The sequence below is a fragment of the Sturnus vulgaris genome, chromosome 14, assembly GCF_052056855.1.
Source record: "Sturnus vulgaris isolate bStuVul1 chromosome 14, bStuVul1.hap1, whole genome shotgun sequence".
Lineage (NCBI taxonomy): Eukaryota > Metazoa > Chordata > Aves > Passeriformes > Sturnidae > Sturnus > Sturnus vulgaris.
In genome coordinates this window covers 9232686-9257711 of record NC_142256.1, presented here as the reverse complement: position 1 = coordinate 9257711, position 25026 = coordinate 9232686, and the positions used below count along the sequence as shown (strand labels likewise).

Here is a 25026-nt window from a genome sequence, read left to right as displayed (position 1 = left end):
CAATGCCTGCTATGGGGGATCCCGCCCCGGCTGAAGGGGATCATCCCTGCCCGCTTCGGAACGATGCCAGGTGAGGGGATCCCAGCCTGGCTAAGGGGAATCCATCCCTGCCCGCTTTGGGGCGTTGCTGGCTGGGGGGCCCTGGCTAAGGGGAATCCATCCCTGCCCGCTCCGGGGCGATCTCAGCTGAGGGCGATCCCGCTCCAGTTGAGGGGTGATCATCCCTGCCCGCTTCGGGGTGATGCCGGCTGAAAGGGGATCCCACCGTGGCTGAGGGGAATCCGTCCCTGCCCGCTTCGGGGCGATGCCGGCTGAGGGCGATCCCGCCCGGCCTGAGCGCGGTCCCGCCCCGGCCCCTCGGCCCCGCCCAGCGCGGCCCTTCCCGCGCACCGTAGGCGGCGCTGTCCAACATGGCGGCCAAGGTGAGTGTCCGCCCGCCCGCCCGCCCGCCCTCAGGCCGGCGCTGCCCCGGCCCCGCGGCTCCGCTGCCCCTCAGGCTCCGCTGCCGCTCTTCCGCGGGCTCGGGGCAGCTGGGTCGGCTCCGTGCAGCCCCTCGGGAGCGCCCGGCCCGCCCGCAGCTCCGCCGGTGCTGGGGGAAGGAGCCCCCGGTGCCGCGGAAGCCGGGGTCAGGTGGAGCAGTGGGGCAGTGAGAGGTCTCTGGTGGTGTGGGACTCGAGGGAGAAAGCGCTGGTTGGAGGTGGTTAAATTGTGCAGCAGGGAATAAAAGCAGTGTTTCTCTTCTGGTTCTTCTCTATGTATTCGCAACCCCCGAAACACCTTCAAGTCGAGGAATATCGAGATGATAGTTTGCTAGTAACGTGATAAAGTGCTAGTGGTGCTGTACATCACTAAAACAAGGCTGTTGAAATCATGCTGTTACAAGCTAACAGGGTTACAAGTATCCAAAATATCTCTAGTTGTAGGAATAATGCAGTGTCTTTAAACAGAAAAAAAAGTGCATGTAAAGATGTAAGCTTTTTCACAAATATTTAGACAGGTTTTCCAGTGTTTGCAGTCAAATTGATGAATAGGTGAACTCACATGAATATTCATATTTGCTTTTTAAAAGCATTTAAAATGTGTATATATCTGCAAAGAAAAGGATGATACCAAAGAGGACAGACAGAAAAATTAAAATAAAGCATTTTACTTTCGTTTGTTATGGAAAAAAACCTGGTTTTGGCTTTGCTGTCTGGCAGGGTGATCTTGAAGTAGTTTGGCTCAGTACATAAATCTGAATGATTCAGATCACACCATTAATGAAGTGATATAATTTAATTTTCTTTACTATTTACTATGAAAGATTTATTAATAAGAGTTTTATTCTTCTTAAGATTCCACTCTCTGTAGGTCACCATGTGGCAGACCAAGATTAAAACCAAATCCATGGAGGTATCAGTGGTTGAGGTGAAGTGGAAGGATTCTGTGGGGATTTTTGGTGGTTGTCATCAGAGATTTATAAATACATACCTGAATTAGGATTAGGGTTTGGCCTACAAACTTCTGGCAATCATCATGTCTTGTGTAACTTCTGGGAAAATTAAACCAAAAGGATGTGAGAGAAAGACATCTGAATGGTAGGGGAAAGTCATAAACCTATGACTCTTTATTCTTTAATTGACATTTTTTTCATGGAAAATATGATATGCGGTAGCTGCTAAATTTTAATTTTATTTTAACCTGGCTGGTAGATTCCCATTTTATGATAGAGAACTTGTATATTTTTTTCTATAAATCCATGCATCAGATTTTTGCATGGACTCCACTCCTTCGGTTTTGCTTGTTTTGAGGCAGCTCCTGCCTTCAGGGCAAGTTTCCTGACTCTAATTCTTGAAGCAAGCACACAGAATTTGCAGTTGCAGGAAAACAATATCTTGGAGATTAGCATAAATTAACTATATGGTTTTATTGGGTTTAGTTTGTATTCTGCATCTTCTGAGTGGAAGATAGTGAATTCGTTGTAGTGATGTAGCTTTTAAACTTTTTTTTTAATAGAATCTGTGTTTTTGATCGTTGATAAGATTCCAGCACTTTGAAGCAGATTGTTTGAAATGCAAAGACTTAAAGCCAAAATTATCCAATTATCCAGTTTTATTAACAGTTTTATTGTTATATTTTGATTGGTCTTAGTCCAGTTCTACTATTAAGAGGCATAGCTGTAGCAATTTTCTGCTAGAGAGTATACAGTGCATTTCTTCAGCAAATAATTGCTGTTCAGGCTTCTTATCAAAAATATTGGCATGTCTGTTTGTCTTTGGTGTGCTTTTTATGCCTGGGGAAAAAAAATCCTTCAGGTTATCAGTTTTGCAGGTCAGGAACTTGGCAGTTGTGTTACAGGGAATCTTTTAATACTGGTCTTTGGCCTTTCCTTCTGGTGGTGTTTAGCTCTGTGTCTGTGCAGAATTCATCTCCAGAAATGTCACCTGGCTTCATGGCTTTTGTAGCTGCAGCAATTTCCTGAACTCCTCAAAAAGAAGACTTGTATTTATTTGTAAGTCAGTTATCAGCTGATGTTGTGGAGTCATTCTACTGGCTGAACATGTAATTCCAGCTTGTTGCAGGTGTTTTTCTCTGTGCTTCTTTCCTAATGTTTGATGTAACAATATGATCCTGCCATTCCTTAATTCTCAGTAACTTCTGTAGAAGTTTTCATAGGTAAAATACTTTATGGTTTCTTTAGCTAAACAATATATGATTTTCCTTGTTTAGTACATAATGCCTCATAATTAACTTTTAATAAAATAATTTCAATAAATTAGTAGTAGAAACAACTTGGCTAATTGAGGTCTTTTTAGTGCACCTCGTGATTAGATAAGGAACAGGATAAACAGCTCCATGCAGTGAAGCCTCTTTAGTGTAGTCAAGGTGATGTTGCTTTTTTTTCACTCTGGTTCTTTGTGATTTCAGTAGAAAGGAGTGAAACCCTCTTGGGATAACTGTGCCAGTGTAAATGTTAGCCAGTACAGCTGTTTCCTTGGATCTTTAAACATTTATGTGTTTGTCTGCAGGCACCCAAAGTAAAGCAATTACTGTCAGTCAGGAGCTGGACCTCTTTGATCATTCCCTGTATAGCTTTCTCTTTTACATTGAGCAGAGGCTCCATTGTGACTTTTATATATTTTTTTTAAGTGAACAATACAACTTCTTCATGCTCTGTCACTTTCAAATTCAGTTTTCCTTCTGATGTCGACTGAAAATTGGTGTCTTGTTCTGGTAGCATGCTGTATGGAAATAAACAATCTGAATTATGATAGATTTAAAATAGTTTTTCTTTAATAATTCTTCAGAAATAGAGTTCCTGCATGCTGAGTAAATTACAACTGAATTTACCCTAACAGATGATGGAAGCCTCAGCGTGGCTTTGAACACAAAATTCTCCCTGGTATTTGAGAATAAAAATCTTGTCAGGGATCTTTAACCTTTTCTTCACCATTGTAATTTGAGAAAATCTTTGTATAAGCCAGAAGACATTTCTAAAAGGCATAATGCTTTAAAAAAATGACTTTTTCAATTCCATATTTGACCAGTTCCAAGGGAAATTTTAATTTCAGCATTAAGACTCCCTTTTTTTGTCTCTCTGTCCCAGGTGGCAAAGCTGGCAGCTGTTTCTTCTGGGCTGCCATTTGTATGTATTACTGTGTATGCAGCAACAGAAAAGGAATCAAAAAGTCAGCTGGTGAAGCCAGATAAGGTATGAATCTTCCTCTTTTTTGGTCTTTAAAATAATACTAGAAAAATCTGCAGAATAGCAGCTCTGTCCATTGAGTTATGTTACCCAGTAACTAAAATACTTAATAATAAATAACTGGCCACTATAGCTCGAATAAAACACCAAGTGTTACAATACTGAATTAGTTAAGTTTTATCTCATTTTTATTATTGCAATATTTCAAAAATGAAGTCAGAAAAGGTGAAAATAGAATTCTTACTGATGAGTCCTTTTCTATTGTGCAATTTCTAGTAATACACACATCCATCTTCTAATTATTCTTGCACATGCAAGATTTGATTCACACTGAGTAATTCTACTTCTTAGAACCTGCACAATTGTTTGTTTTCATTTCTGAAGAGTGAAGTCCCACTTGAGTAGAGTCAGTTTGGAACTGTACAAGTTCATCATCCCACATAGAGGTTTTGTTTGCTGTAATGGGAGCAGTGAGGGTTTGCAGGCTTGAAAAACCCCCTTGAAATGCAGCAGCTGCTGAGAGCAGAGAATCTCCCCCTGCTGTTCAGCTGTGCCTTTGTTTGCAGCTCCCCATTTACAGTGCACCCCCTCTGAGGTCCAAGTACATGGAGGAGCAGCCTGGGCTCCTGCAGCAGCAGCTCTTGGCTCTGAGAAGGACGACCAGCCACTACTTCGGGTGGTGCCAGGTAAGGGATTGGATGCTGGACCCAACCTTTCCTGCATTCCCCTCAGTGTAAGAGCCTGATGGAGAGATGGAGGCTTTGGACACCTTTTAAAATGCTGTTTATTGCATAGGTGAGGTTACAGCAGTTGAGGGTTGTGGGTGAGCCTATAGCTGCTGGCTGTGGGCAAGCTGTGTGTCCTGAAGCCCCATTGTATTCATGTCACAAAGCATTCTGTCCTTTTTTCTGCTGTGCATCTTATTACATAACTACTAATTAACATCCTACACACAATACCTTTTACATTTATATATGACCTATTATACCTACTAACATTACCATATTCATGTTATTATTTTCCAGTCACAAAAGGTTAGTATGGTACAGTTTAAGCTGGAGTTGTTTTTTAGTTTTTTTGCAGTGGAAAATTCTGAGATTTTTTCTACTTGCAGCACTGGCTTTCTTGTTTGCTTGTGAAAATCTTTTTGTTTAGTGAAAACATATTTTGTTTGAAGTGAATTTATCCTTTGCTTTAAGTCATAGAAGCCCCTTCCAACTCACTTGGTCTTTGCGTTCTAGTTACCCAGTAATACTGGCTCAGCAATTATTTTTTTCTGCATAAAAACTTGCTTTCATTTCTAGAGAGCCTTCTGTATATCTGTAAAACTTTCCTATTAAATTTTCATCTTTCCCAACACCTCAGCACTACACCAAACCCCTGAAAAAACAGGTTACTTCCCCCTGAAGGGTTTTTTTGGCAGTTCCTTGTCTTAGCATAAGATAATTTTGGATGGAAAAATGAGCCCTCCTTCTGCAGCACGAGTTGTGGCGGTAAATTCTTGCTGGCAGAATTTGAGGGTGTTTTGGAGTCTGAAATTGCAGGTGCAGTCCACAGAGAAGGAGCTTCCAAAGAGCAGTGCCTGACAGAAAAGACAAACAGAATGCATCCCATGGATCTGTTGCAGCAGGCTGATCCTCAGGAGTTGTCAGAAACATCTCCCAGCTCTGTTAGTGCCTGTTCCAGGTGGAGAGGGAACTGTGGTGCCTGTAGACCCTACTAGTTGAAAAAAAAATTCAAAATATCTTCCAAATGTATTTTCTGTAAATTGGGATTCCACTGACCTGTGAAAATGTTGTCAGTGTCTGCATGACTGAAATACTTTTGTTGTAAATCTTTACCAAACTTTTTCATGCCATTAATCATTGTGAGCTCCCGACGCTGAGTAGCAGTGACCTCTGGTGGCACAAATTCGGTGTTACTCCTTCAGTTTTCCTGGAAAAGTCCCTAGGGAAGAGACGATTGTATTTGATAATTGAATTTTCTTATACAGTTGGCGTCCAGGTGTTTTCATACTCTGCAGTTCCTGAGATGTCAGTTTTGAAAGTGAACTTAAATTAGAGAGATTTTCTTTTCAAAAACTAGTTGTCATAAATTTAAAAAATATAAGTGTTTGTCACAAAGAGGGTGGATCTCTGCACAACCTTTCTAGAAGGTCACTGGTTTGGGTTTTTTTAATTACACAGTATTTCTTTGTCTCATTATGCTGAGGTATATGTTGAGCTACTTTTGCAGAGATTTTACTTTCTGGTTTTGTTTTTTCTTACCTTGCAGAGTGTCTATGTCTTTGTTAAAGATGGAATAATGGATTCAATTCAGTTTGGAAAAGGTAGGCAAGTCACATATCTGTCTGATTTCATCTATATAAACTCAGTAAAATCAAAATTGTCACCTTTGTTTCTTAAGTGGGAAATAAAATGAAATGGCTGATACTGAATTGCCCTGCTTCTTTTTGTCTTTTTTTTTTTTCCCAATTCTTAGATGCTTATGATTACCTGAACAACCCTCCCCCAGATTTTCTTCCCAAAGCTGCTGTAGTTACAGTGTCAGGCCTGGCTGGTGTAGTGCTGGCAAGAAAAGGTAGGGTTTGTTTATTTTCACTGTTGGTCTGTGGGGTATGGAGCATGTAACAGTTCAGGTGGTCTGAATAATCTTCTGAAACATTGGCCAAAGCTCGTGTGACTAAAAAAATCCTTCCTGGTAATTGAAGGGGCATTATTGATTGCTGTTAGGAGCTGGCTGAGAGCTGACAGAACAGGACTGGACAAACTAATGATACAATTCTTCTTCTCACTCTTCATAATATTGGAAAACCTAATTTGGGATTATTTCTCTTTCAGAATATCAGTGTCTCCTGCATTTAATTGCTACAACTACTTAGTTTACATTTAATTTTTGTCTAATTGTTCAAAATATTTGGCTTTGTACAGGTTCTAGATTTAAGAAAATTGCTTATCCATTGGGACTTACTCCTGTAGGATATTCAGTTTGTTACCCAGCTCAGTCACTGGTCATTGCTAAGGTAAGTCTCTGGTTTTATCTGTGGCTATTTCCAACAAGTGGGACAAGTTTGGATCCTTTAACCTGGTGCTCTATGTATTGTGCCAACATTGCCAGCACACTGTTTGCTGATCAGGGTTTGATTTCATTGGGAGTGGGTGGATTTAGCATGGAAATGTTTCCTGTGGATTCCTAATACCAATTTAAACATTATTTACAATTTGCTTGATGTAAGGGAAATATGCACTAGGTCTTGAAAAGTAGATGCCTTAGTGTGGGGTCAAGCATGTTCTCATGCAAACATGATAAATTTCATTTGAATAGTCTGTCTTTGTATTTTAAAAGCTGTTGTTAAATTACGTTTTTCTTAAAAAATAGGTAACAGGGAAAAAGTTACTTTCTGCAAGTCATCAGACCTATGAGGCTGTGAGGTCACTGTGGGCAGACAAGGACACTGCCACCAAGGTAGGACTTGGGAAGTAATGATAACTCACACATTGAGAGGGGGCTTAGAAACTTGTGGACTCTTCTGCTGATGCTGTTCAAGGTTTACTGACGGTGTTAAGCAAGGCACAAACCCCAATCTGATCTTTTTGTCACTTCAGTGTTTGTTTTTACACCTTTCACACCAGTAGATAATGAGATCCCCTCTGTGGTCCCCTAATGCATGCAGACTGCACAGGAGAAGAATGAATTTCTCTTAGAGCTCCTTTTCTGTCTTGGCATAAAGGATCCATTTTGATTCAAGCTTTGGTCTTCAGCAGCTCCTGAATAAAGACTAAAGACACTGAGGATTGCAGTAGGTGTGAGTGCCTTCCTCTTCTCCAGCCCTTGCAGGAGGTCTGGTGTGTTTACCCTGTGATATGAACTGTCCATGTCTGATTTATTTCTTCTCCTTGTCCTGTCCTCATGGCAGCCATAGTGCATGGTCAGCAACCTCTTTATGTTCACCTACTACATATGGAAAAGTTATCAGGGTTTTTGACATTCTCTTCCCCACTGTAACCTTCTCTTTCAGAGCAGGCTTTCTATCTCTGACATAATTCTTGCTGTCCTTGGAATTTCCTCTAGTTTCTCTGCTTTTTCTGGTTTTAGGGGATTTTGTGTTGTTTCTGATTTTTAAGTGAAGTGGTCAAAATAAGACATAGTATACAGCTGAGGCCTTGCCAGCAGAGAGTAGAGGGTAATAGGAACCTTCTGTAAATTACATGTAGAATTTGGGTTAGTAATCCTAGAATTAAATGTGGGTTTTATCCAACCTGAAGGGGTCTTTCCTCAAGTGGAAATTTATAAAACCTTGACAAAAGTAGCACTTTCCAAGTAAAATTGCAGCTTTGCACAGTAATTTTTCATTGCTCTTTTCAAAGAAAATTTCATTTTCCCAGTTACATGAACATGTAGAAGTATTTTGCTTTAAATTTACGGTGCTCATTGGCATGCAGTCCTCACCTTTTATTTCCTCTGAGAAGCACAAATGGAATTCTGAGTTTTGAAAATGAGATTCAGATAACTGTCATTAAACTGATGGCAAAACAAGAATTGATGTGGTACAGACATTTTTATTAACTTCATTTCTTCCCCTGAGTGAAGCCTCTTCCCAAGACATATTGTTTCTCATTATTAGGGTGTAACCATGATTTATCTTCCCATCTTTTGCTAACCAGGGGTAGTAAGTGTTCTGTAAACACTCAGACTAAAGGCTCCTCACCTGGAAATAAACTTGTGAAGTTCTTGGAGGGTCTCAGGTAAAAACCACAGCTTTAGTCCTAAGTATATAGTCATGACACATTCCCTTCTCCATGAATTTATTCTATCTGATCTCTGGAGTTTCATGCATTTTACTTTTTCCAGCTGTGTCCCTTGTGTGCAGCTGACTAGCTGAATATCATCATATGATGTCATATCTGAAAATAATTTCTTAAAAGATAGGCTCCTAGAATTGAAAGCTTTATTTTGCAATAATGTATTAAGCATATGTGCTTTCTTTTATTAATGTTTGGTTCACAGCTGCAGCAAGAGTCAAAACCAATTATGCAAGAAGATAAGAAAAAGAAGGGAATTTCTAATACTAAACCTGAGTCTGCTGTTGAGTCAAGATCATTTAACAGAACAGAATCTTCTCCAGCAGAGTCTTGGAGTAATGAAGATCCAGTGCCTTCATCAGGTGAATTAAACATTTCAAGTGTAATCTCAGGGCAACTTGCAAATCCAATTAGATGACTTAATTTTGCACTTACTCCTGCTCTAAACTGGAGCAGGCTGTCAGTGCATATTATTCTTGAGAGCATATTTTACATGCTGTCATTTAATACATATTTCAGAGCCTCAGGGAGGTGATAGTTTTCTCACTGTGGACCTTGTCATAATATCAGAATTTTATATTTGCTGTTCTCTCTCAATAATGTCAGAGAACCAATATTAATGTAAACCAGGTTCTTTCACAGGCCAAAATAAGGAATAATCCAAATGCAAGACAGACAAAAAGGTTTTTATTTGGATTATAACTAAAAAATTGAAGTCTCAAATGGATTTCATTAATTTTAGCCTCTGCTAACAATACAGAGTGGAATGAAAGGGGAGTGTGGAATTGAGAAATGAAGCATTGGATTTTATTTTGCTGGATTTTCTGCAGTGGTTCCTTGTGCATCTTAAGTGGTTAAGATAATCAACTAGATCACATAACAGCCTATTTAACAGACAAAAATTTGTTAGTCCAATTTTTAAGAGAAAACAGTGGAATTAGCTATTAAAGGAGAACTGAATTTGTTTTAAAATATTGTTACCTTTTGTAAGGGCAACTTCTGAATTTTGTTAAAAGGAAATCACATAGAAGGAAGGAATTGTTTCTAGAGATTCTTTTTTTTCTGGAGAGCAAGCAGAACATACTTGGATGAGGTTTTTAATTTTTTTCCTTTATTTTCACTGTAGTATGCATTCACATCTCTGCTTTGCACCTGAATTTTTTCTGATTTAGTTTGTGGAATGCTTTGATCTGTTTTTACACTTGCTCCAGGCCAAACTGTCTTTATTGGGTTTGTGTTTGTAGATGTGTCATTGCTTTCATAGGTGGAATTAGTTCATGTCCCTAATACAGCCAAAAATATCCATGCCCTAAATGAATCTGTGTTGCCAGAGATGTTTATTTTCTTAGTCCAAATGGGGCAAAGTTTTCAGGAGAATGTAACACCCTTTGTAGCTGGAAAAGAAACAGATCAGGAACAGCAGATACAGCCCCAGAAAAGCTGCCTTTATATTCCCCTAAATCTTCTGGAATTGCAGTGTCATTAAATATGTCAGCCTGTGCACTGTCCTTCATGAGGGGGAGGGTTCAGGGTTTTACTGAACTCAGTTCCTGGGTTTTGGAAGTGATGAAGTGAAACTAGGTGAGAGTGTTTGTCTTCATGAGGAATTCTCACCATCTGGCAGCGTTGGTTTTGGGAGCCAGCTCTGCTCCTGGGAACACTGGGGCAAGAAGCACTGGAGATGTTTTTCCATGCCTCAGACTTTGCCTTCCTTTCCATGTGTGGGGCACAGCATCACAATTTCTTCTCTCCCTCTGCTGGGTTAGGAAGTGGTGTTGGAGAGTGAGAAGAGCTCCTGCTCTGCATCCACTGCTCAGCATTCCAGCATGCCCTCATCCTCCTCTATCACTTCTTAACACACTTTGAACTACAACAGTCAGATTTTGATCTTTCCTAAGTGTTTGGTAATACAGAAATTCTCAAAATGTATCACTAAGATTTTTTTCCATACAGCTCAAGTCTCTGCATACTTGTTAACCATATTTCTTTACTATCTCTAACAGGAACAGTGAAGACATCAAAATTTAAGGCTGATCCAAAACTTACAGACCATGGTCAGTCCAGCCCAGAAGATGTGGACATGTACAGCACCAGGAGCTAAGCCAAGTCTCCTTTACAAACTGCAAAATGTTACAGATAAGGGGGAGGGAAGAAGGGAAGGAATAATCTTTACAATACATGCTCTGTAAGGTATAATTTCATCAGGTATTTTCTTATCTCCAATTTGTATTATTGACTTACATGATTCATTTAAGTGCTTCTTTTGTTCCTGACTCCATATAAGCAGTGGGAATTCACTCAGTGTCATTAGTAAGACACTGAGAAAACAAGATTTGTCAGTGTCTTCTCCCAGTGGGGCTTCTCTGTGCCAAACTTGCTAATAAATGTCACTTCACAAAGGATATTTGAAACTGCAAACTTATCTCTGCTTTGGCTCAGATGCTCATTGATCTAAATGAAGAATATGAGGGATGGGGTTTGCAGAGGCTTCTTTGTCTTTTATCTTTCAGCTCTGGAATGAAGTGCAAGTTCCTGCTGGTCTGAGTATCCTTAAAATCTCCGTGGTTGTATCATGTGAACAGCATTGGCTTTAAAGCTTGTGTAAAAGAGTCACTTTTATTCATTACAAAATAATTTGGTCCTGTTTGCCTCTTTCACAAAGGTGAATGGAAACAACTCCTCGTCCTGCACACCTCTGCTGTGTTCAGGTGTCTCTGAAGTTGGCCAAAAACACACAACTGATCTCCAAACATCATTTCTAGACTGTGCAACAGCTTTTACCTATTTGTAATACTTGGAAGAAATGTGTTTAAATTGCTTAATCCATGAAATTGATACTGAATTTATATAAAATCCATTAGAAGTGTTTAGGAAGTTGGAAATCTGTACTTTCAAGGTTTAAACTGCTGACAGTACAAATGCAGAAGCAGTAGGCAGCCAACTTTTTCATCCCACAAGTTTGTATGCAATATCTCATTGATTTTGGTAGGAATTCTGTGAAATTCTGTGTTTTTCCATAAGAATGATATTAGAAATTATGTTTCCTAGGATGAAACTTTCAAACACTGCTTTTTTCATGGTGTATATCCCTCTACTTCTGTTCATCCTTCATTTCTCTTCATTCTGTTACCTTCCAATTAATGAAAATATGGGTTTTGCTGTAAAATTGAGGGGGAAGCAAGAGAAACCATATAAACAGATAGTGTGGGTGGAAGGCTAAAGCCTGAAATGCTGCTCAGTGTTCTCAGCACTGGGATGTGAGGGGATATTTGCTCCTGCTCTCCTGAAGAAATTTCACAACCTGATTCCTTCTCCAAGGCTGCCAATGCAAAGGCATAGCCAGTGAAATACAGGCAGAATTCCTGGTGTCCCTGTGGGATCAGCAAAGTTGTGAGGACGTGCTGCAGCATGGAATGTGCAGAGGGCACAAATAGTGAGTGAGCAAAAGAAGAAAAGCTTTTAGGATGGGTCAGAAACAAATTGATATTTTCAAATCTAAATTTCAGGTGAAGTGTTGGTCTTTGTTACACAGAGTTGAGCGCAAGGTGTGGTCAGAAAATGTGAAGTTTAAAAGAAGAATTCTATTAGTTAAACTTGTCTGGGACAGCTGACAGGATTTAATGTATTTTGTTTCTTTAATCATCTCTTAAAGGCCCAGGCTACTGTCAGAATTCAGGCAGCAATCAGAGGATATTAAATCAATCTTCAGAGAGCTCCTGGACATGACACATTTAGTGTTTCATCACAGAGAGAGGAGTAGAAAAATTAGATGGCTGGGCTTCATATACCATTTCCAGGGAAACAGATGAAGACATAAGTGAAAATTGTGAAGAAATTATCATTTTTAAGTGCATGACTGGATGCCAGAAATTGTATTATCTGTCTCCTTTCGATAACATTCTGGATAAAAACATAAAGGGAAAGCCATCTGCTCTACTCCTAAATTGTTAAATTCTAACTTTGAGTGATATGCTACCACAGCCAGTCAACAAGAAAGGTAAGATGATACAGATTTGCTTGGATTTTGCAGGAGTTTACTGTGGTGAGATTTTTCGTGAAAAACTCTGCCCAGGAATTGGTCTGGTGGGAGCAGGGAGAGGAGCTGCCTTGGATTGCTGGTGTGGAAGCAGCACATCTGCCCTTCCCAGGAGAGCAGGCCTTGGGACACTCACTGCCTCTTCCCTGGTGCCAGAAACTGCCCTGGGACTTCCCACGTTGGGAGGGCATTTCCTCTCAGATCTGGTGGTACAGCTGGGGGTGTCTGGTCTGCACATGTCCTTTGGCTCTTTGGTTGGGCAGGCAGCAGTCAGGTGTTCCATTGCAGCCCCTGATCCTGTTCATGCTGTGCATGGCCCTGGCACTCAAAGCTGTCCTGGGCTGGATTTCAGTCTCAAATTATTCCTTAGAGCAATGTGGGGATAGAACTAAACCTCAGAGTCAAACATCTGCTGGACATAAAATGGGTGTTCTGCCCACTGATGAACAGCAGGATGAGGGAAGCACTTCTGTAGCTCACACAATGGAGTCCCTGTGCTGTGGCATTTTCTGGTAGGTGACAGCAGTGAGCAGCACAAGATGATTCCAGCTCAGGGTTTGCCAGGTGGCCTCCCCATCCCTGCAAGTGTCCAGGGCCAGGTTGGATGGGGCTTGGAGCAACCTGGGATAGTTCAAAGTGTCCCTGCCTGTGGCAGGGGTGGCAGAAAATGGGCTGTAAGGTCCCTTCCAACACACACCAGTCAATGGTGATGGTGCTGCTGCTTTTACTGTCACTTTTTAATTTAGTTTTTTCATCAGCTGAGGTTTCTCATTCTCCTCAAGGCAGGGTAGTTTTCTGTTGGTTTCATTTTTATCACCAGGTTTTATTTACTGCCCCCACACAGCAGAGTTAAAATCAGAAGGTTTTGGTTGTGAAACAGGTACAGCTAAAGACAACCCTTCCCTAACTGCAGCCAAAGAAAGTGGGAGAAAAGGAGGGAAGGTTTTGTATTCTGGCTGGGTGTGTTCTCTGCTTTCAGGTCAGACACCTGAACCTCCAGGGGTTGTATAATACTTTACAGCTGACTGCAAGGAGCTGTGGCCACATGTCTGTAATTAGTCATTTCTAGTAAAGGTGCTATGCAATGGCTTTAAAAAAGCAAATTCAGATCTGCATGATGCCATGCTCGTGAGTCCTGGGTAACCATGTGCCTGACTTGGGCTCTTGAAGATTTCAGACCCAACAGACTAATCTGTTATAGCAAAAAATTAAAGTTAAGCATGGGAAAAGTTTTATTGTTAGACATGGTTTTATTGATTTCTAGGGAAACACTGAATTGCCTCTCAAATGTATCCTTAAGAGTCACTTCAGTTTATTTCACAATGCAATAATACAGTAACAGGATAAAAGTAAGAATGTATATTGTAATTTTTATATAAGTTATATATTTGTGAAAAATTCAATGTCTTAAAAAATGGGGTCACATGGTATTTTATAATACAGAAATAGCTTAATTTAATGCATGTTTTTTAATTTATGGTTGATTGTATTCAATATAGAGAGATTTGGAACTTGTTGATATTAATTTTTTATTTGCATAAAACTGATTGTGATACTTTATTTTGTCATATCACTGTGAAGCACCTGGAAATAAAGGGTGATAAGATAATTTTTAAAAAGTAAGTTTAATTTTTGTCTGTTTTCATCTGTAGGAAAATTGTCAATTCCTTCCCTTTCAATTTAAGAGTTCCTTTCTAATGACTAAGTCACACTTGGTTTATTAATGTTGGGGGAAAAACTTCACCCCTGAAGTACTGAAACACTCCTGGAAGAAATCACTGAAGTAACAGGACACATGAATGCTCAGTGGCCTCAATTTTGAGAAGTGCTTCCATTTTCTTCTCTTGGTATTTTTTTCTGAAGAATGGTTTCGTTCAGGACTTGGAAACACTAAAGCTTTTATCCATGCACGAGGAGTGACACTGCTCAAGAAGGAAGCAGGTGGTAAATGTGTTTGTCTCAGTGTGACTGTGCCAGATAAAGTAATTTGCCAAGCAAGGGTCATAAATTATGTAATCTGTGGTGTAACCTAAAGAGTGAATGACTAGAAAGGAGGAAAATTATGTGAATGAGTAATGGGGTTTTCATGGCAGATTGTCACTGGGATTCTTGAACAGCTTGGGAAATACTGGAAAGGGATTGGAATGCAGCAGTGTTGCTATCTTGTAGTGAAAGTTTGGAGTATTTCAGTGAAATGCTGAAAAGATTTTTAAATCCAAAGGGAAAGTGAGGTCTTACAAAGCTAATACTTTTTAAAAAGGACAATCAGTAGGCACTAGATTGTGTGTGGGTTTTATTTTGAAGTGCAGGATTCCCAGAAGCCAAGCTCATCTGTGTGCTGATGGCAAGCTGCAGCCAAGGAAGGCTGTGATTGAAGCCGTTCTAGAAGTCAGTGTGTCTTTCTTCCTGGCCCTGATGTGCTTTTGTTGTGGACCAGAGCCAGAGAACAAACCCCAGTGAAACCCTGGGTGGGCAAACTCCCTTGTTCAAGGTGCAGTTAGTCCTTTGTCCTTTGGTGTACAGACATAGGGGGTGGATTTTGCTGCAACAACTGAAAGGAATTCCACTGCTGTGACCAGGGAATGGGTGTCAACTGAGCCAGTCATGGTTTCAAGGCTTGGTTACCTTTTCTGGGCTCTGTTTGTAGCAGTGCTCATACCAGTGTTTGGGGAATCTGTAGCTTGTGCTCGGTTTGTGTCACTCTCAGGACCCCTGCAATGCTGCTGGAGGAGAGACTGGTCTCCACAGCCACCTTGAGCCAGAGCTGAAATGAGTTAAGATTAAAGATCATGAGCTGTCCATCTTCCACCATCAGTTCTGGGCAGTAACTTTGGTTTACTTAGATCTCTCTCTTAGAAGAAATTAAATGAGCCTGGATGTTGTTACAGAATGCATAACTTGGCACTTGATTCTGCTGAGTTCCACAAACTCAGACAATAAGAGGAGGGAATGGCTGTGCTGGGGAATACAAAGCTCTCAGCTGTTCAGGTCTGCTGGCACTGGGTTTATCTGCTGTTACCCAAGTGGGCACTGAAAACAAGAAACCGACTCACAGAGCGACTGCAGCCCTTCCTGAGGCCAGGTCCAAACCCACTGCATCCAATAAATGCCAGTGATGTAGCAAAGTCAAGAGTTTGGCGTTTATAACCTGCCTCATTAAAACATCTCACCCAAGGAAAAACTGCCCATTGCAGTTCTGCATCCTTGAATCAAATCTGACAGCCCCAGGTAAAAGTGTTTGTTTAGCTGCCACGGTGAGGCTCCCTCCCTCTGAGCTGCTGGGAGCTGGAGCCAGAGGGGAATTCCCTGGCAGCCAGAAGGATGGAGCATCTGCAGGAGCTGCTTCTTCACACTTCTGCCTTACATCTGAAGAAGGATCATGCCATTTCTTTTACGGAGGTAAGTATTAATTTCTTTGTTGTGGTCTGTTGTAAAGCAATCTTCTGGCAGGACTGAGAATCTCTTATCTACTTCTGTAATACTAAGTGCTGTTGGACTTCAGCCAAAGCAGTATTCTTTCAAGAATTTACTAGGCATTGATTTTAGACATCATTATTTATCCTTTGAAAAGCAAAGGTTAAAGTTTACCTTTTGCTGTTAATGTAACTGTGCTTGGCATGTTTACATAAGCAGCCAGCTCCTGTCAAATTAGGAAATCCACGTTGGGATTTTATCAGTTGTGGATTAATTTTGAAAGCACTGTGCTAGGAACAATGTTTGTGCTAACTTCAGCTTCAATGCAGTTAAACTCCACAAACTTTGGGTGTAACCTAGGTAGTGTTAGAGAGTCAGGATCTTCTTGTGCAGTGAATGTTGAGAATTGTTAAGGACTCTTTAAATAATAAAGAAGCAAGATGACAGGGGGTGTGCTGAGATGTTTCTGTCATCGCTCATCCTTGCCAGATGGGTATTTTCTATTCTTTTCTCAGAAAAATGAAAAATTAATCAACAAAACCTAATGGTAGATACATCCAATTACAAGATTCCCTCCTTTCCATCTCTTCCCTCTTAGATGGCTTCAGGACCATGGCTTTCTCTTTAAAAACAATGTCTGTTGAAAGAAACTATCTGCAAATACAGTCCAAGTTTGTTATCTGTAAACGGTAACATAAGTCTAAATGTTCCTGGAAGGTACCTTAGTGTGTTGAAATTTCAGTTGTTAAGTGAATACCTCACAACTGATTTCAAAAATTCAGAAATAGTAAGATTAATGAGATATTTTTATGGAACTATGTGGTTTCACAAAGGAAAATATGCTGGGTAAGTTATCAGGAAGTCGTATCAGTTTTAAGTTAATTAGTAATTCTTTATAGAGAAGGATGCTGTAAAGCAGGCTCAAAATCCACGATCCACAGCAGCAGAAAGGGAAGTTCATTCTGCTGCTGGTAGTGTCTGGAAGAAAAGATCTTTTTCCCCAGCTGGCTCCAGGATGTCCTTCCTGAAAGTCCTGCTGTGTGTCCTGGTCCTGGCCAGCCCCTTGCTGAGTGAAGCTTCACAACGTAAGATCTGCTGGAATTCTTTGTGGTTGGCAGAGCAGGGACGTGGCCATGGCCACCCCACTGGGCAGTGCTGCTGGGACCCTCTGGGGGGGATTGCTGCTTGGGGATTCTCCTTATGCTTTAGGCTGGGGTTATTTTAAAAAGCAAAACATGTGAAAACCTTGGTGAGACAGCTGCTGTCCTGTGTTTGGTGTCACAGGGGAGAGGTTACAACCATGTAAATTCCACCTGATACTCGGTGTCCTGCTGCGTTGGGATCATTGTGAGGCAGTCTCTACCAGTTACTTGTAATTGGGTATCCCCAAGCTCATAGTAGTGTAAACCAACTGCAGTTATTCTTTTTCTAATAAGAGTTTTGGTTTGTGATCTGAAGAATTTTTTTATGCTAGTCTAAACTTTCATTTGCAAAAACAAAAGTTACCACTTGAAGGCTAACTTGGCATTTTTGTAGACCACATTATTTTGAAGGGCTCAGCAGTGAGTTCCTTTATCACATGGAATATTAGAGCATTAATAGCAGAGGGCACACACCTCCCTCTCTCCCAGCAGAATCACAACTGGTGATTTTCTGCTGCCTTAATATTTTTTGTATCATTGCTAAAAAATTGTAATTGAGTTACTGATCAGAGAGGTAGCTAAAAACATTGCTTATCTCCCCATGCCAAATGCTGACCTGTAGTTAGGTTTTCTTGGGAAATGTTTCAGTGCTGATGCCCTCTTGAGAGGAGAGCATGCAGTGTGTGTGAATGGACTGGTACAAGCCTTGGTCACTGTAAGCATTTAGATTTATCTCTCACAAGCAGCAAATGTTGGATTAGATGGACTTGGACAGTGGAAAGAAAGGAGGCTCCCATCTTTTTTTGCAATGCAGACTGCTCCCAGCACACTTCCTCTGGCTAACAATGCATCAGTCAGGAGTTTGTTCTGGTGGAAAATCCCTCTGACAATGACATTAAAGCTGCTCCAGCAGTTGCCTGCTGGGCTGGGAAGGCTCTGCTCGGAGATCTCGGCCAGTTCTGACTCTGGTTTCCTTCCAAACGTGGATCCTCTCACTGGGAGCAGTTGTGCACAGTTATACTCGGCTCTGGAGGCTTTTTTGGGTGTTCAGGTTGGTGCCTGGCGTTGGGTCTGGGTGCTGAGCAGGAGAGGAACAGGTAGCAGAGGAGGGTGGGAGTGCCAAACATGCTGGTGTTTGATGGCTGATTCAGGCTGCTGAGGGAGTTATTTTTAGCCAGCCAAATACCTGTGAAATACTGTAAACACTCAGATTCTGGAACATAATTTACAGCCCAGTATTTACACAATAAAAGAGATAGAGGAGAACCAACATTAAAGCAAAGTAGAACCTTTTGTAGGCTAAACCAAGGAATAATCCCAATGCAAAACATACAAAGAGGTTCTAATTTGGACTATAATTGGAAGGTTGGAATCTCTAATGAATCTCATGACTTTTACTCTTTGCCAACAATCCAGAGATGATATACAGTGGAATTCAGACACAACCACACTTAAAATGATGAGATAAAAACCATAACAACACAAGCCATAAACGTTCAGAGTGAAGTAATTTAAGCAGGTAAATTTTCATTTCTTAAATAGCCTCAAAATTTTCAAGGGACAAGTCACTGGAAACTAAGATTTAGTATCACCTGCAGAGTACATAGGAAGCTTAAATTTCTGCTGAAATTAGCAACACAGCCCACTGACAGTATGTTACTGTATAATTGCAATAAATACTTGTTTTGTTTCAATTCACAGCCAACTGCACTGGAGTTGAAGACTTTGGGGACTGTCTAGGTAATACAGATGACTTCTGTCCTACAAGTATTCCTTGTCAGTGTATGAATGAAAAACCTTTTTGCAGGTAACGTGTGGGCTTGGTTTGTTTGTTTAAATATACACCGTGTAAATGTCAAATGTGTTCTAAATGATGAACTAAACTTAGATGCTGCAAAGTGATCTATGAAAATAAATGTTGGTCTTCATTCACAATCTGCATAAGTTTATGACTGGTACAAAGCATCAAATCTGGGATCTGGGCATAGTGTTTTCTTTTGAAAAATATGTGTGGGCTATGTAATTCCTAATGTAAGTAATCACTGTAAACCTTAATTTTTACATGCTCTCTGCTCTCTCAACTATTTTACTTTAGAACTGAATTAGCTGTGTAATTGCAAGTTCATTTTTTTCCTCGGGTTGATCAAATTTTCTTTTGAGTTAGAAAAACAAAGTTATCTGAATTTTTTATTCTCTATTATGTAGTTGAGGTTTTTTTTCCTTTTAAAAATCAATATCATAATGACAGCCAGAAATGTGAGGTTTCACTTCCACTCAGCAGCTTTGCCATGCTGACAGCAGACAAAGAGATCTTTGACCTGAGCCAGGCCATGACTTGGGTACTGCACCCTGTTCCCATCAAAGCTTCTTATCTTGGACTCCTGAAATTCCAGCTTGGACTTGGTTACTCAGAGCCTGGCAAAGTACTTTTGCATCAGATCTGAAAACAGATGGGTGTAACTAAGATTAAAAAACACCTTTAAACCAACAGGAAAAATAGTGAATCTCTTGGTCCCTGCAGTGTTGAACACTAAATAATTATATAGCAAAATATTATACTATTTTGGTATTGCTTACTTTTGAATTAAAATTCCGTTGCTAAAAGTGAATATTTTTATTTGCAGATGTAAGTACTACAGAATAGGCTGGAAGGAGTACTGGTACACGGGCCCCAGATGTAACCACCTTTGGAATACTCTGACTTTCATTTTAGTTGCTACTCTTCCTGCAGTGGCACTGGTTATCATAGTGGTTGTAATATTTTGCACTGTCTACTGCTTTAAAATGGAAAACGCTAGGTAAGTGACTCGGGGTATACTTATAAGAAGTTTTGTACTCAAAATGGAAGTGCAACAAAAGGGGTCTGATATTCTGGTTAATTTTTAACCTCTGGATGTTTAAAAGCACAAGGTTGCCATACTGCCAAAATACTATTTATACAATTAAAAACAAACTCAAAGCATCTGACCTGAGCACTCAGCACTTACTCAGTATTTTACCACTGCGTGCAGAAATTCACTTTGCTTTTCTTTAGGGCTCACCAGGCAGGCCTTAAAGATTGATAAGTACATTTGCTACTTAAATTCAACACTACCAACGGTGTATTTCTGATTTATTTGCTCTTAAGGACTGGCTTTTTTCCATGGGTTAAAGAAAAAAGTAGTAAGACCAATAACCATTGACAAGAGGCTTGGTGTTTAACACAATTCCTCCCACTCTCAGGTCTCAGATATTGGCAATTTGAGCTGCTTTTTGCTTTCAACACTTTTTCCCAGTGACACCTCTCCCAAGTACACAGACAATATGGGTTTTTTCTTCTGTCACTGAGCCCCAGTAGTGTGTCACTGGTGCTTGCTCTGACACAGAAAAGCTGTAATAATACCCAGTTCTTGTACACAAGAGCCATTGCCACAAGACATCTAAAGGTCTGACATGGCTGTTGAACTAATCTGCAGCACAAAAAACATGTCAAGACCCTCACCATTGCTAATGCTCTAAATTCCCATTGTTCCCCCCCAGGAAGCAGCCAAAGCCTCCATAAATTCCCATTGTTCCCCCCCAGGAAGCAGCCAAAGCCTCCATCCAGTGGAGCACAGCAGAACCCTGCATTCAGTTCTGAGCCAGCTGCTGACCTGGAGCACGGGCACCATCAGCCAGCCGGGGTAAGAGATGGCACAGGGGGCACAGCACAGCCCCAGGCCTTGGTGATTCAGCACAATGGGATGGGAACAGCAAAAAAAAATTGGGAATTTGAGCTTAAAGTGTCCTTAGCATTTGATTTCCAAGAGCAGCTGAGAGAAAGTGAAACTCGTCATGAAGGATTAAATGAAACTCATTTGTTTAGGAGAAAACAAAGAACTAGGGATTATTTTTACAGGATGTTCAAACAAATATTCCCATTTTTGGCCAGTTAGAAGCAGCTTTAAAAAGAGATCATGCTCTGCTGTGCCGATTTTCTCTATTAGGCAAGATGTAGTAGAAATCATGGCTTGAACTTGAGTGTGTATTAAGAGAAAAGATGGATAAATACCATTAAAAACCAATACAAAATACAAAGAGTCACTGAAAGGGAATATTTTTGTGTGTGTGTTCATTTCCTCATTTGGTACTCCAAGGGATTATTTTACATATTAAGGAGCACACAGTGTGTGAGAAGGAGATATTGAAGGCTGTCTAAGAAAAGGGAGAAAATTATCTAGTCTGCTACATTATTTTCTGCTAAATTTATCTGTAGAGTATCAATGGCTTGGCAATGCAGCAGGTCTGAGCCAGCCTTTACCAGGAGATGGTGCTGTTCAATTTTTTAACTAATTTGGAATTTGCTCCTGCTGATGCTGTTGTTCCCAAGGTGTGAATCAGACCCAATCCTGCAGTTTGGTAGGGAAGAAAACCCTTTGTAAAAAGAAACGTTTTGGGCCAGGGCTGCAGACTTAGGGCTTTCTCACACCCCAGACTGTAAGTTGTAGCCCAGACAAGTGAAAAATTGTTTTATGCCTTCTAACATACTGTACCTGGAGAGCTGGTTATTCTAATTTGTTGTCATTTTGCTCTGTGTAAGCACCTGCACCCCTACACACAGGATGCCTGGGTTGGACAAATTCCAAAAGTTGTACTGAAAATACAAGATTTTAATGATGCTCCAATGCCAAATCAAAAGAGGAATTATAGGTATGCTGCTATTTTCTGTCTTTTGTGCTCATTTGCACATTATACCCTGGTTTGGAGACTCAGAATGACTTTGCAGCTTTGCCAATGGCACAGCAAGCAACAAAGATCCAAAAGTAAATGGCAAAGCTTTTGACTGGATTATTCACATACAAATCCTAAAATTCTGCTTTATCCGGAGGCTTCTCTGGTTTTCCTCTAATCCCAGAGGCATTCATTTCCTTAGTGTGTAGAAACACAGCTCCCTGCTTGTGCTTCCTCACTTGAATCCCCCTCAGCTCACAGCCAACTGCTGCAGTTCTTACTGCAACTTCTGCAGAGAACTGGTTTGCCAGGGTGCAGCTCAGTGAGAGCACAAGAGTCTCCTCACACGTAGCAGGGTTCTGCTGCAGACAGGGACTGGAGCTTGCTGATGTTTCAGTTCCTCAAGGAGGTCTGGTTTTTTTTTCAATATAAATGTTGAAAATGTTGAAGGTATAGCTGTGGTGAATTTAAAACATTTTGAAAATAATTGTAGGAATATAGAAAATTAGGTACTGTGGCATTGTTTGTTGTGAAAAGAAAATAAAAGCTTAAAGAGAATGTTGCTTCTATAAATTCAGTCTTCTCTGTTTGCAGGATGAGGGCTTGACAGTAAAATGCATTTAAAAGACCTTTTGGATGTTACTGTCTCAATGCCATACATGAAGTAGTGAGCTTTATTTTTATATTTCAGTTTAAACTAACCCTTTGTGCAATTTGCAGTTTATGATAAGGTTTTAATAACCTTTTTCTCTTTTGCATAGCCATATGTATGATCAGCCTCTAAGAACAGCACATCCATCATCAGATTATTTCCCTCAGTCCCGAGCCCAGCGGGATGAGTTTGACTTTTCCAGGAAGGATTTGCCTTGGCCAGTTTATCCAGAGGCAAGACAGTACCGGGTATGTATCAATTACATCCCTCTGCATTTTAATTACATACTCTGCATATTAATTACATACTCTGCATATTAATTATATCATCTGAATACATATCTGGTACTGAATACAAATCATCACTAAATTGATAGTATTTGTTACTAAGTAAAGATGTGAGCTAAGAGAAAGCCTACAGCCACCTTTCACTGTGCAGGTGTTTTCTTCAGGAATGTTACAGACCCTGCTGAATGTTTTTAAATATTTCCAAAGCTGTTTCAGCTTGTGTGCACACACTGGTAATGCTTTCAGTTATCTGCATGAAAGTCGTCTTCAAAGCTCTCAGTGAGTGCACACTCAGAAGCAGCACATAGTAAGAAAAGAAATATATAAAAGTGTAGTTTGATTAGATACCGATTATTTTAATGGCAAACATACTGGGGAGTGTGTGTCATGCTACTGATTTAATTCTTGTCTCTTTACAGAGGTACTAAGAACAAGTGCTTCCTATATCAAATGTCTTGGAATGCTGCTGATCACTGAACAATCCAGGTGCTGAGAGAGCAGTGAGGCCCTGGTGGGACACAGAGGAAATTGCCATCCTTACTAGAGAGCACCAAGTTACTGCAAAGAGGAGGTATTGAGGATAATTGTAAAAGAAAACCTGATATGACATGACATTAACATCTAATTTATTTACTGTGTAATTGGTGACAGCTTCACGTGAATCCCCTGATACTGCAGTGCACAAGGGTCTGGCCCTGGCAGTGTGGTGACACAGCCAAGGACTTGGCCTCTCTCTGTCCCAACATCTATCAAATACCTACAGACTCATTCCCCTGTCTCTTGTCTTTTTTGTCTTCTTTCTGTGTTGATCCTAACAGCTGGAATGGTTTGCCTTTAAAACTGCCCCTAGCTTGCTTTGTAACTTTTTTGTAAATGAGGACAATAAATGAAGCTATAGTCACTAAGTAACAAATTAAAGAGACTGAAGACTGGGATTTATTTCCCATTTCCAAAAAGTCTGAAGCATGTTATATTGTGATTTATGTTAAATAATTTCCCTTAGTATTAGGTAATACATGAAATTATATGAAAAAACCAGAATCTTAAGGATTTTAGAAAGCGTTTTTTGATATTTGGTTTTCCCTCAATGTAACCAAAATGCAAAGTGGGCAAATTTCACTAGGTTTACTTCCACTGCTGCAAATTCTGTCAGAAACAAAAGAAGTGAGTCTGGTTCCCTCTCTTATCTTCAGAAACACACAGAAAGAGTGTTAGCACATCTGTTTAGAGCCCAGAATATCAGTTTAAACCATGCTGACCTCAGAAATTCCGATCCAAAGATGTCAGAGAATTGTTTCAGTGAATTGCTTTTTCTGTCACTTCTCAGCCTCAGGTGGTGCCACAATCTGACAAACTGTGGTGGTTGTTGACCTCAATCCATCTCTGTTGTACCAACCTCGAGTGACCACACATTGTGAGTGTTCAATTTGATGTTCCACCAAAGGAACTCCTACTCCAAAAAGGAGTAGGAGGAACAGATAAGGCAGGACTGTCAATATCCGTGGTGCTGGCAAGATCAGAGCTGGCTAAACTGAGTCTCTCTCACCATTTCCCCCAGTGTTCAGTTTTGTCATTACCTTTTCCAGCTATTTTCCCTTCATTCCTTTATTGCATTGGGTAGTTTGAAATTATTTTGTCATAAGAATGTCTGTCTCTTGCTAGAGCCAGACAAAATGACTGGAATGTCCTTCCTACTGAATGTGCTGTGTTATGTGGCTTTACTCTTTAAAAAACAACAAAAAAAGGAGAGGCAAATATAAGTCTCCAAGTTCTCTGCTAAGGGGATGAAGTCCAGGAGGATGAATCTTTTGAGGATTACAGAAGCTCCACGTCTCTCTGGTCCTGAGCAGCCCAGAACCGGACACAGCACTCCAGCTGTGGTCAGCAGGGTCACCTGGGGATGCCCCATCTCAGGATGTCCACCTTGGGTCACCCACCCTGTGTTGGCCCAACTGCCAGACCCCGGCGGCTCTGCCCTCTAAACCCCAGACAGGGCCACTGCACTCCCCTCTCAGCATCTGAGAGCTTTGGGTCACATTTCCCAGGAATCCACTTCTGCCTTTACACTTGACTTGGAAACACAGCTCTGGCTTTGGATTCCTCTTCCTTTCTACTCCTTAAGGAATAGAAGACATGGAACAGGCACCAAGCATTGCTCAAGTCCTCCTTTGCTCAAATTTCTACACCAGGCTCTGAATCTTATGACAAAGAGTAATGCAAAGTTTCTGAGACGAGTTGCTATGCTTGTTATGAGAAGGTTCATGTCTATATCCTACTACTTTTATACATTAAAAAACTGGTTCAACTTTGTATTTACTT

The 25026-nt window shown here is 40.6% G+C and overlaps 2 protein-coding genes across 3 annotated transcripts; both read left to right on the top strand.

Moving 5' to 3' along the window:
* The first annotated feature begins 366 nt into the window (after positions 1 to 366).
* Positions 367 to 11118, top strand: APOOL (apolipoprotein O like). Its single transcript, XM_014888258.2, has 9 exons — positions 367 to 422; positions 3587 to 3691; positions 4252 to 4371; positions 5960 to 6014; positions 6167 to 6265; positions 6616 to 6707; positions 7064 to 7150; positions 8693 to 8849; positions 10491 to 11118. Exons 1-9 carry the CDS (start codon positions 411 to 413, stop codon positions 10586 to 10588), a joined length of 825 nt encoding a protein of 274 aa, XP_014743744.2. The 5' UTR covers positions 367 to 410; the 3' UTR covers positions 10589 to 11118.
* Positions 11119 to 16823: 5705 nt separating this feature from the next.
* LOC106860449 (uncharacterized) lies at positions 16824 to 23663 on the top strand. Of its 2 annotated transcripts, XM_088173080.1 has the most exons (7): positions 16824 to 17022; positions 18781 to 18886; positions 19704 to 19877; positions 20642 to 20741; positions 21659 to 21747; positions 22530 to 22668; positions 23127 to 23267. In XM_088173080.1, exons 1-7 carry the CDS (start codon positions 16953 to 16955, stop codon positions 23133 to 23135), a joined length of 687 nt encoding a protein of 228 aa, XP_088029206.1. In that variant the 5' UTR covers positions 16824 to 16952; the 3' UTR covers positions 23136 to 23267. The 2 variants fall into 2 exon arrangements, with proteins under 2 accessions (XP_088029206.1, XP_088029204.1); XM_088173078.1 differs by lacking the exon at positions 16824 to 17022 and having other exon boundaries at positions 18728 to 18886; positions 21638 to 21747; positions 23127 to 23663.
* The last annotated feature ends 1363 nt before the right edge of the window (positions 23664 to 25026 follow it).

Coding starts and splice junctions, on each gene's coding strand:
- LOC106860449 (XM_088173080.1), top strand. CDS start 16,953: ATGTCCTTCCTGAAAGTCCTGCTGTGTGTCCTGGTCCTGGCCAGCCCC. Junction 18,887..19,703: donor AATGAAAAACCTTTTTGCAG/GTAACGTGTGGG, acceptor TTTTATTTGCAG/ATGTAAGTACTACAGAATAG. Junction 20,742..21,658: donor GGCACCATCAGCCAGCCGGG/GTAAGAGATGGC, acceptor CCCTACACACAG/GATGCCTGGGTTGGACAAAT.
- APOOL (XM_014888258.2), top strand. Junction 6,266..6,615: donor TGTAGTGCTGGCAAGAAAAG/GTAGGGTTTGTT, acceptor GGCTTTGTACAG/GTTCTAGATTTAAGAAAATT. Junction 7,151..8,692: donor ACAAGGACACTGCCACCAAG/GTAGGACTTGGG, acceptor TTTGGTTCACAG/CTGCAGCAAGAGTCAAAACC.